This window comes from Nomascus leucogenys, chromosome 9, assembly GCF_006542625.1.
Source record: "Nomascus leucogenys isolate Asia chromosome 9, Asia_NLE_v1, whole genome shotgun sequence".
In the NCBI taxonomy this organism is placed as follows: Eukaryota; Metazoa; Chordata; class Mammalia; order Primates; family Hylobatidae; genus Nomascus; species Nomascus leucogenys.
Genome location: NC_044389.1, coordinates 90,908,700 through 90,918,535, shown reverse-complemented (window position 1 = coordinate 90,918,535; position 9,836 = coordinate 90,908,700). Strand labels below are relative to the sequence as shown.

The 9,836-nt window shown below is 43.2% G+C and overlaps 2 protein-coding genes across 3 annotated transcripts in view; one reads left to right on the top strand and one right to left on the bottom strand.

The window, feature by feature from the left end:
- Positions 1–3,037: 3,037 nt before the first annotated feature.
- On the bottom strand, positions 3,038–7,669 carry RPL34 (ribosomal protein L34). 2 transcript variants are annotated; one of them, XM_012499459.2, is made up of 5 exons: positions 7,648–7,669; positions 6,212–6,285; positions 6,029–6,128; positions 5,615–5,718; positions 3,038–3,169 (listed from the first exon to the last, which is right to left on the bottom strand). In XM_012499459.2, exons 2-5 carry the CDS (start codon positions 6,274–6,276, stop codon positions 3,085–3,087), a joined length of 354 nt encoding a protein of 117 aa, XP_012354913.1. In that variant the 5' UTR covers positions 6,277–6,285; positions 7,648–7,669; the 3' UTR covers positions 3,038–3,084. The 2 variants fall into 2 exon arrangements, with proteins under 2 accessions (XP_012354913.1, XP_012354914.1); XM_012499460.1 differs by having other exon boundaries at positions 7,536–7,658.
- A 212-nt stretch (positions 7,670–7,881) lies between these two features.
- LOC115836644 overlaps positions 7,882–9,836 on the top strand; it is a 64,498-nt gene continuing 62,543 nt past the window's right edge. Inside the window, exon 1 of the mRNA XM_030818459.1 lies at positions 7,882–7,952. Within this exon, the coding sequence (XP_030674319.1) occupies positions 7,930–7,952 (23 nt within the window). The 5' untranslated portion in view covers positions 7,882–7,929. The remainder of the gene's footprint in view (positions 7,953–9,836) is intronic.

Genomic DNA, 9,836 nt, shown 5'->3' with positions numbered 1-9,836 from the left:
AATCATGAGACAGTGATGTAAATCTGCCTTAGAATTCAAGCTGTTCAATTCTATCCCTGTTTTATAATATTTTCAATATTGTGATTAAGCATTATACAAGATAATTAATTCTACTATCCTGGTTTCTTAACAATCTTTGGGATTGGCAAGTGTTTGGAGAAAGCTAATGGATCTCAATCGTTTGAGACTATGAATGTTGACAACAGGGATCCCAGCTATCATTGATTATGCTAGCATTTATCAGAGTGCCCAGTCATTAGACTTATTCACTAGCACAGCTGCAAAAATCCTAACAATACAAATGGTTCTGGGTTTTCTATAACCTGTGTCTGTTCTCTCACCAGTAAAATGGGAATAAAGCTGTTGGAGTTGCTTGGAGGACTAAAACAGATTTGGTGGAGTCAGGCACACAGCCAGTCAAGTGTACTGTGGTTAAAATGAAATTTTTTTTTTTTTTTTTTTTTTTTTGAGGAGTCTCACCGTCGCTCAGGCTGGAGTGCAGTGGCACAATCTCGGCTCACTGAAACCTCTGCCTCACGGGTTCAAGCGATTCTTCTGCCACAGCCTCCTGAGTAGCTGGCATTACAGGTGCATGCCACCACTCCTGGCTAATTTTTGTATTTTTAGTAGAGACGGGGTTTCACCATACCGGTCAGGCTGGTCTCGAACTCCTGACCTCCGGTGATCCACCCACCTCAGCCTCCCAAAGTGCTGGGATTACAGGTGTTAGCCACTGTGCCCGGCGGTTAAAATTAAATTCTTAAAAGGGAGTTCAACTGCCAGCTTTGCCACTTACTAGTTCTGTGACTCCTCTTCTGCAAAACGCTAATTAAAAATTTTTTATACCAAGAACAAGTTAACTGGCAGTGGGGTACAGTAAAGGTGTCATGAGAGCCCATTTTTTTGGCCTTTTACCTTAAGGGGTATTCTTATTTTTTAATTATTTTTTAGGCAGGGTCTTGCCAAGCTGCCCAAGGTGGTCTCCAACTCCTGTCAAGTGATCCTTCCGCCTCAGCATCCCAAGTGTTGAGACTGGGACTGCAGGGGTGAGCCACTGAGTCTGGCCTAAAAAAAGGATTTTTTTTTTTTGAGACCGAGTCTCGCTCTGTCGCATAGTCAAGAGTGCAGTGGCGCAATCTTGGCTCACTGCAACCTCTGCCTTCCGGGTTCAAGCAATCCTCTTGCCTCAGCCTCCTAACGGGATTACAGACGCGTACCACCACGCCCAGCTAGTTTTTTGTATTTTTAGTACAGCCAGGATGGTCTCGATCTCCTAACCTCATGATCCACCTGCCTCGGCCTCCCAAAGTACTGGGATTACAGGCATGAACCATGGAGTCCAGCCAGAAAAGCATGTTCTTATGTATAACTAAGTGGTAACTCTCCTCTGCTTAAGTAGTTACATCATGCCAGTTAGTAGGTAAATTTTCCTCAACTGAGGAAAATAGTCAAAATTTACTGAACTCCCCAGGTACTTTCAGCTTCTGCATTCCATGATGGCTCAAGGTCTCTGCTCTCTACTCAGAGATTGGAATAAAGCTTGTTATGGCTTTAAGAGATGGTGTTGGCCGGGTGCAGGGGCTCATGCCTGTAATCTCTGCATTTTGGGAGGCCAAGGTGGGCGGATCACTTGAGATCAAGAGTTCAAGATGAACCTGGCCAATATGGCAAAACCCCATCTTTATTAAAATACAAAAATTAGCCGGGTGTGGTGGTGGGCGCCTGTAATCCTCAAGAGGCTGAGGCAGAATTGCTTGAACCCAGGAGGTGGAGGCTGCAGTGAGCCGAAATTGAGCCAGTACACTCCAGCCTGGGCAACAGCAAGGCTCCATTTCAAAAAAAAAAAGGTTGTCAGCCAACAGGCTGGGCAGAATGGCTCATGCCTGTAATCCTGGCACTGTGGGAGGCTGAGGCAGGTAGATCGCTTGAGCCCAGGAGTTTTGAGACCAGCCTAGGAACATGGTGAAACTGTTTCTAAAAAAAAAACAAAAATGAGCCAGGCATGGTGGGTGCCCACGTGTAGTCCCAGCTACTTGGGAGGATGAGCCAGAGAATCACTTGAGCCCAGGAGGTGGAGGTTGCAGCAAGCCAAGATTGCACTCCAGGCTGGGCAGCACGAGTGAAACCTTGTCTGAGCTGGCAGAAACACTACATAGTTCCCAAGAAAAATGAGGTCTGTATTTTAATATTCTGGCCTGGATAATAAATCCAATGTAGATCAGAAACTATACCCTTGACCCAAGGTTTTATACACAGTAGCTCACTCATTTGTTACATAAGGAGTTCTGAGCTCTCCAAGATACCATTTTTGAACTGAAGTGACCTAAAAGAACAGAGGGTTTAAAAACAATCTTAAAAAGGTTCTATTCCAAGGAACTAGAATACCAAGGTTTCTATCCTGTGAAACTTGCTGATGTAAAGGAGATACTATAATAAGGATCAAAGGGATATTAAAGTTTCAGATAGAAGGGCCATTCCTCCCAAACTACCCTGAAGTCTCAGCCCACAAAAAGGACATTATGCTCCAATACAGCGGTATAGCTGTCACCAAAAAAATTCTAGCCATCAGTGACCACCAATTGTTTCTTCAGAAAAAGTAACCCACTGGCTGGGTGCGGTGGCTCGCACCTTAACACCAACACTTTGGGAGGCCGAGGTGGGCGGATCACCTGAGGTCGGCAGTTTGAGACCAGCCTGACCAACATGGAGAAGCCTCGTCTCTACTAAAATATACAAAATTAGCCGGGCATGGTGGCGCGTGCGTGCCTGTAATCCCAGCTACTTGGGAGGCTGAGGCAGGAGAATCACTTGAACCTGGAAGGCAGAGGGTGCGGTGAGCCGAGATCGTGCCATTGTACTCCAGCCTAGGCAACAAGAGAGAAACTCCATCTCAAAAAAAAAAAACCAAACCGAACCAAAAACAAACAAACAAACAAAACAAGAAAAAGTAATCTGCTAAAAACTACGGGGTCCCCAAATACCACACAGAAACAAAATCTGTACACTAACACATTACAACAGAAAAAAAAATCATATATACAGCAAGTCTTTTCATTTTTATTACTCAAAAAAGTTTCATTTTTTTTATTTAGCTTTCTGACTCTGTGCTTGTGCCTTCAACACTTTCACAACGATTTTCTGCTCCTCGATAAGGAAAGCACGCTTGATCCTAGAAAGGAAAATACCAAATTAATCGTTTCTTTAAAATGAACTTCTTTTTATTTAGCACAGAGAAGGCAAACATGGTAAAGAACTAAGGGAAGCAATCAGAGAACCCAGGAAACTACAGGATACACAAATATAGAGTAAAACCTAAAAGCTGAAATTCATTTAAAGCAGGATAATCCTTCAATTTCATGCCAGTAGTTATCTGTCCTTCTTCTAAGTCAAGATAAACTATAAAGTCATCCCCACAGGAGACCACTTACGAGAGCTCTTATTGTTAGCATCCAGGAATAGTGGTATTTCTTGATTTGCAAAATGTCTTAGAATATTTTAACCATATTTTTGAAAATTCCCAGTAAAAAACAACACAGAAGGGGCTATGTGCTAAGAACTTAAAAGGTAAAGGGATATTAGCAAGAGACACCTCACCAAGAGTAAGGATTTTAGAACCTGTTTACGGCCAACTCCACCACACACTGGCTGCACGCTGGACAAGCAACCTTCTCTATATTAAGGCACAAAATAGTTTCACACCTATTTAACAGGGAGTTTATGAGGATTAAATTTGGAAAGATTTTCTAGACTTTGAACCTCCACTAGGAGTGCATTTTATGGATCACTATCATTACAGTGTTGCACAGGACCTAGCAAAAAGCAGGTCTTCCTAGCATTTGTTAAATCAGAGTTACTGCCAGAGGTAAAGCACTCCTCTTGCTTCAACTTAAACCTTCCCCCACCCCATTTCTCATTGGTAAACCTGGTTATCAAACCCTAGCCTCAAAACTCTGGGTTTTGTAATTTCTTCAAATCTCCCCCATGTGATCCTATCAGAGACACATACAACTGAGTCACTTAAAAATTCTCTTAACTTACTCAAAGCACAGACCACATGCAGACCTGCTCAGCATCACAGCTAACAATGCTAATTTCTAGGCTATCATGTAAACCTAAATTCAAATCTTCAGGAGATAAGGCCCGAGAGCTTGTATTTTTAATAAATGTGCCCATCTGATTTTGTGTTCAGCAAAGTTTTAGAACCAAAGACTGGGGAAAAAAAGCCAAACTTCTTCAGCTTAAAACTCATGACTTATCTCCAATGTACACTTCCATTTCTCACCCACAATGTGCCAGATCAGTCTGTACTTTCCTTGCCTGGAATGCCCTTTCTGCCTTTTGTCCAAAATTTGCCCATCATTTAGGTTCCAACTCAAATGCCATTCCTAGTTATTTACAAGTAATTTCTCCTTTAAACTTCAATCGTAGTTAAGCTTTGCTGTGTATCACAGAAGCTGTATTTATCCCCTATTTGTATTAATGTAGTATCTCTTACTGTTCTCTTACAAACTACCTCCTAAAATGCAGAATGAAGCCTACATTTGGTGTCAAAAGATTTGGCTTAAAAACTCAGCTAGGACTGGGCGCGGTGGCTTACACCTGTATTCCCAGCACTTTGGGAGGCCGAGGCTGACGGATCATGAGGTCAGGAGATCGAGACCATCCTGGCTAACACAGTGAAACCTTGTCTCTACTAAAAATACAAAAAATCAGTCAAGTGTGATGGCATGTGCCTGTAGTCCCAGCTATTCGGGAGGCTGAGGCAGGAGAATCGCTTGAACCTGGGAGGTGGAGGTTGCAGTGAGCCAAGATCACACCACTGGACTCCAGCCTGGGCTACAGAGCGAGACTCTGTATCAAAATCAATCAATCAGTAAAAGAATTAAGCTAATCTACCTTTTATTCTGTAAAGCCCCTCATAATCTGGCTTTTCTTTTTTTTTTTGAGACAGAGTTTCGCTCTTGTTTCCCAGGCTGGAGTGCAATGGCGCAATCTCAGCTCACCACAACCTCTGCCTCCCAGCTTCCAGCACTTCTCCTGCCTCAGTCTCTGAGTAGCTGGGATCACAGGCATGCACCACCACGCCCAGCTACCTTTTTGTATTTTTAGTAGAGACGGGGTTTCTCCATGTTAGTCAGGCTGGTCTCAAACTCCCAACCTCAGCTGATCTGCCTGCCTCCCCCTCCCAAAGTGTTGGGATTACAGGCGTGAGCCACCGCACCGGGCCATAATCTGGCTTTTCTACCTTTGTTGTCCATCATCTCCTGCAACCCTATGCTGCAGGCACATGAGAATACACAACTCTTCTATTCCTACACTTTTAACACCTTCCACACTCCATCTATCTTTGTCCAAACCACTAACGGAGACTTTCTTACCCACCTCCCGAACAAAACCAAGTTCCTTTTAATCTCCACATCTAGCATAAATATGCCCCTAAATTATTACCCTAAGTATCATTTCCTGCTTTGTGCAGCATCAATTATCCATAAAGAAAAGGTTCTAAAGTATGCAACTGGTTTAAAATGAGTTGTTTCACCATTGTACTGATTAGCAGACAGTATAACGCACACAATAATTTGCTAAAGAAAGCCCATTTAAGCATTTAACTTACCTGTCACGAACACATTTAGCACACATGGAACCACCATAGGCCCTGCTGACATGTTTCTTTGTTTTGGACAATCTCATAAGAACTTTAGGTCTTACAGCACGAACCTGCATAAGAAAAATATTAAGATTTTTGTGATGCTTTAACAGAAATTTTCCTAAATTTTGTTTAGTGTTAAGCGCAAGTTTAAAGTAGGTTACAAAGGGAAATGGTGTACTGATTTATCTGAAAGGCATTTCACCGCATTTCTCAGATTGGTTTAAGAAGTCTGTGTTCTTGGCAGATTTGGCTCACGAATGTTTAGTAATTCTCAACCCTCTTAGTGGTAACCTCTCCTTAATTCGTTCCATCGTCAAGGGATGAAAGCTCAGTAAGTTCAAGACTTGTTAGGCTGCACACAGTAAAAGGTACACCTACCCCTCGAAGTCTGCCTGGGCACACACCACATGCAGATTTTGGTGCTTTCCCAACCTTCTTGGTATAAAGGTAAACAATTCTATTACCAGGGGTTCGGGACCTAGAAAGTGAAACAGTCAATAATAGGTCAGCATTTTGTAGAGTAAATGACAATATATACTTAAAATTTTTAGAAATACTTACAGCCTAGTTTTGTTAGAGGCTGTATTGTAGGAAAGCCTACGTCGGTATGTCAAACGCTGGACCATTCTGAGTACCTAAATTAAGAATAGAGTAACATCAAATCTTTCTATTGTGAAAGTAAATAAAATCTCAGAACAGTATCACGTGGTCTATTTCATTCACATACATATCCTTGTATGTAACACCCTTAAATTAAGATGTAATATTCCACATTTTAAAACTACTTGTATTTAAAGGTGACTGATAAACAAGAGGCCAAGAATCTTAGCTTTCCTGATGGTAATCAAACGTGGCACTTCCTTAACATTCTGATGACCAGGCTCCTTACTCAAGAGTCTGATTTTGTTTGGAATGGTGTCCAGAAAAGTGCTACGAGCCCAGTTGGAGAAACACTGCTTTAAACAAAGAGCACAAAAAGTGAGCTCTGAAGTCGAATCCTTACCTATGCCATTTATTGGGAATATACAGGGCAAGGAGTTAGCCTCCTTATCTCTAAAATGGGAATTCTGCCTACTTTATACAGCTGTCATTAGGATTAAACGACATGAGCTATCCCTCCCAACACAATGCCTGGCACATATCTGGGTTCAATGTCTTGCCCTAAAGCACTACCTGCGTAAAGGCATACCCTTTAATACTAATTTTGATATTACACAAGTTTCTTTGGGTTATGGCACCTGCTTTCTTCCCACCTCTGGAAACATCCCGATGTTATTTAGCAAATCGGTTATACAGATATGCATACGAGCAACTTCGTTAAGGGAACTACCCAACGTAAAACATAATCAATACTTGAACTAATTTAATCTTCCCATTCCACACCTTGTAACCACTTCGTTTGTTGTCACAAGCCTCTCACTAAAATTAAACTAGAACAGAACTACCAGACACCAAAACTTGACACGTAAAACCAGTGCGAGTGATTTATGAAGCCATTATTCTGTTTACATCTCCAAAAGCAAGACAGAAACTTCTCTCTCACTAACACGCTTTTCTCTTCCTTGACATCGGCCTTGGAAGCAGAAGTCAAATAGCGAAACAACCACCCGAACTCGCCGGTCCCTGCCCTCCCAAAGACTGAGGACACGTACAGGCGTGCTGTGAAAACGTGGATGTAAAATATGAAAACGGTCGGCGATTTCCCAGTCTCAAACCGCCAAACCACAACTCGTTTGTCTCCAAACGCTACACTTAGAATGCAGCAAAGTCCCGGTGGTGAGCTCTGGCTACTCACGGCTTTGGAGGGGCCACCAGGAACAAGGGATTTCCGAAGATCAAAGTGAGGATCTTCCTCACCACCAACCTCCCTGGTTGTGCCCCTTACCCCTACACCAGCTCAAAGGACTGCTCCTGAGAGCTCTAGGCTTCCTCAGCTCCTCGGATGGCAGCCGATTGGGAAGGAAATAAAGACAGGGAAAAGAGAACAACATCCATACCTGCAGCCAACGTCCCCGGAAGAGGAAGGAAAAAGCCTTTGCCAGTTCAAAGGTCAAATACAATGGCGCAGGACAGGAAGTTGCGTCAAACCAGCGGCGTGGCGGAGAGGGCGTATCCGTGTTGTACGGAAGCCGACGCACCTCTCCGACGTAGGCGGAGATGCAGGGAACCACCATGTTGTACGGCAACCAAGGTGCCGCCCCTCTGTGGGCGGGGATGCACACTAACTGTGTCAAGGCCACACAGAAATCTGTTGGAAATCCCTGTGGAAACAAACGCAAATGAAAAGCCGCAGAGAGCAAAGGTGGGACAAAATCAACTTCTTTCGTTGTCATGGACACTGCACGTTCAATCTAAAGGGCGCCGGCTCTGGCGTTAGACCTGGGTTTAAATCCCAACTCTTGACATTTATGGTTAAGGGACCTTCAAGGACCAGGGACCTTCAAGGACCTTCCCTTTTTCAACCTTCCCTTCTCTTTCCTTGTCATTTATTCAGAGCACAAGCTTTACAAACAAATTGGGATTTTAATCCAGTGTCTGCTAATTATTAGCTATGTTACTTTGAACAAGCCCTTAAATCTCTAAAAGGAAGATATTAGGAACTACCCTGCCGTGTTATGTCATGATCAAAGGCATTATGAAGTTAAAGCACTTAGCACAGGGTCTTATAGAGAGGAAGTGCTCAGTAAATGGTTGCTAATCTTATGATTATGTACAAAGAGCTACTTGAGGCTTTTCATGGGTGGTAAAGTTTAACCTTTAAAACAGTATGTAAAATTTTACATTAAGTGCGCGTGTGTATTTTTCTGTGAAGAGGGTCCCTGGCTTTCATCACCTTGTCAAAGGGATTCATGACCTCTAAAAAAGAAAAGAACTCTTTGCCTGGGCTCTAAAAGACAATTCTAAAAGGGGCCTTTAAAGATTAGGCTCCCTGGAAACACACCTCGGAGAGACTTGAGTATTGGTTTATGGGGAGCGCTCTTAGAATGTACCTCCAGGAAGCTGAGAAAGGCGGGGTCAGGTGACCCACAACGTGGTTGCAACTGAAGCCTCAGCTGTTCCAACAAGGAGCTCTGGAATTAGGATGAACATCATAGTTGTCCCAAACAAGCAAGGAAGCCCTGCCTTTGTGCTCCCACATCAGCCACTTCTTGGCATGCTGCTCCCTGACCATGGGTGAAGCACTTTCCTGAAGCTGAAAACGTCCAGTGAGGAAGGGAGCTGTGAGGCAGCTGCATTGCCCCAGAAGAGAGGATTTGGATAGGATATCCCGGTACCCACTCAAGGTTCCTTCTAGTATTTCTAATCCATCTAGCAAACCAAGAAAGCAGGCAAGTGACTGAGGGCATGTAGTCTGTCTTGAACTGTGAGGCCTATTAATTCTATCAAGTCTCACATCACTGCCATCTTTGTCACAACACCAGATGGAAGACTCTGGTTATATCCTTCCCTCTGCTCACTCTCAAATAGCTGCTTCTCCCCCGACCTTGTCATCAGCTGCTTCCCTCCTTTCCAGTCCTTTGATTTTTGTCCTCTGAAATCCTTTTCGTCTCTATGCCAGGCATTGAGATGGAAGCTTGCATAGAGAGACAAATGTGGTTTTTGAATAAATGCACTAATGAATGTATTTACTTGCAATATGTTCTCTATATTTTAAGAGAGACTTTGCAGAGCAGAAGAGAACAGGAGATGGGAGCCCTTGGCACACTATGTTGTTGTTTACATCTCTGTCCGTTCCTTCCCCCACCCCAGTAGATAAGAATAGTGGTCTCATTATTGTAGTTTTCCCTTAAGGTACTTAACCCAGTTCCATAATACTATTTTTCCCTCTCTTTAAATTTGTATTTGCATTTTTTCTTGATCAGTCTTGAGAGAGATATGGCGATCTTATTAAAAACTTCAAAGATAGCCAGGTACAGTGGCTCATGCCTGTTAATCCTAGCACTTCGGGAGGCTGATACAGAAAGATCACCTGAGACCTGGAGTTAAAGATCAGCCTGGGCAACATAATGAGACGCCCATCTCTACAAATTTTTTTTTTTTTTAATTAGCCAGGTGTTGTAGCACACACCTTTAGTCCCACCTACTCAGGAGGCTGAGGCTGGAGGATCACTTAAGCCTAGAAGTTTGAGGCTGCAGTGAACCATGATTGTGCCACCATACTCCAGCCTGGACAACAGAATGAGAT

What these genes read in the sequence shown, in the direction of transcription:
- RPL34 (XM_012499459.2), bottom strand. Translation starts at nt 6,276, where the DNA reads ATGGTCCAGCGTTTGACATACCGACGTAGGCTTTCCTACAATACAGCC. An exon ending in GCCTCTAACAAAACTAGGCT is followed by an intron (nt 6,129 to 6,211) that starts GTAAGTATTTCT and finishes TTCACTTTCTAG; the next exon opens with GTCCCGAACCCCTGGTAATA. An exon ending in GCCCAGGCAGACTTCGAGGG is followed by an intron (nt 5,719 to 6,028) that starts GTAGGTGTACCT and finishes TTTCTTATGCAG; the next exon opens with GTTCGTGCTGTAAGACCTAA.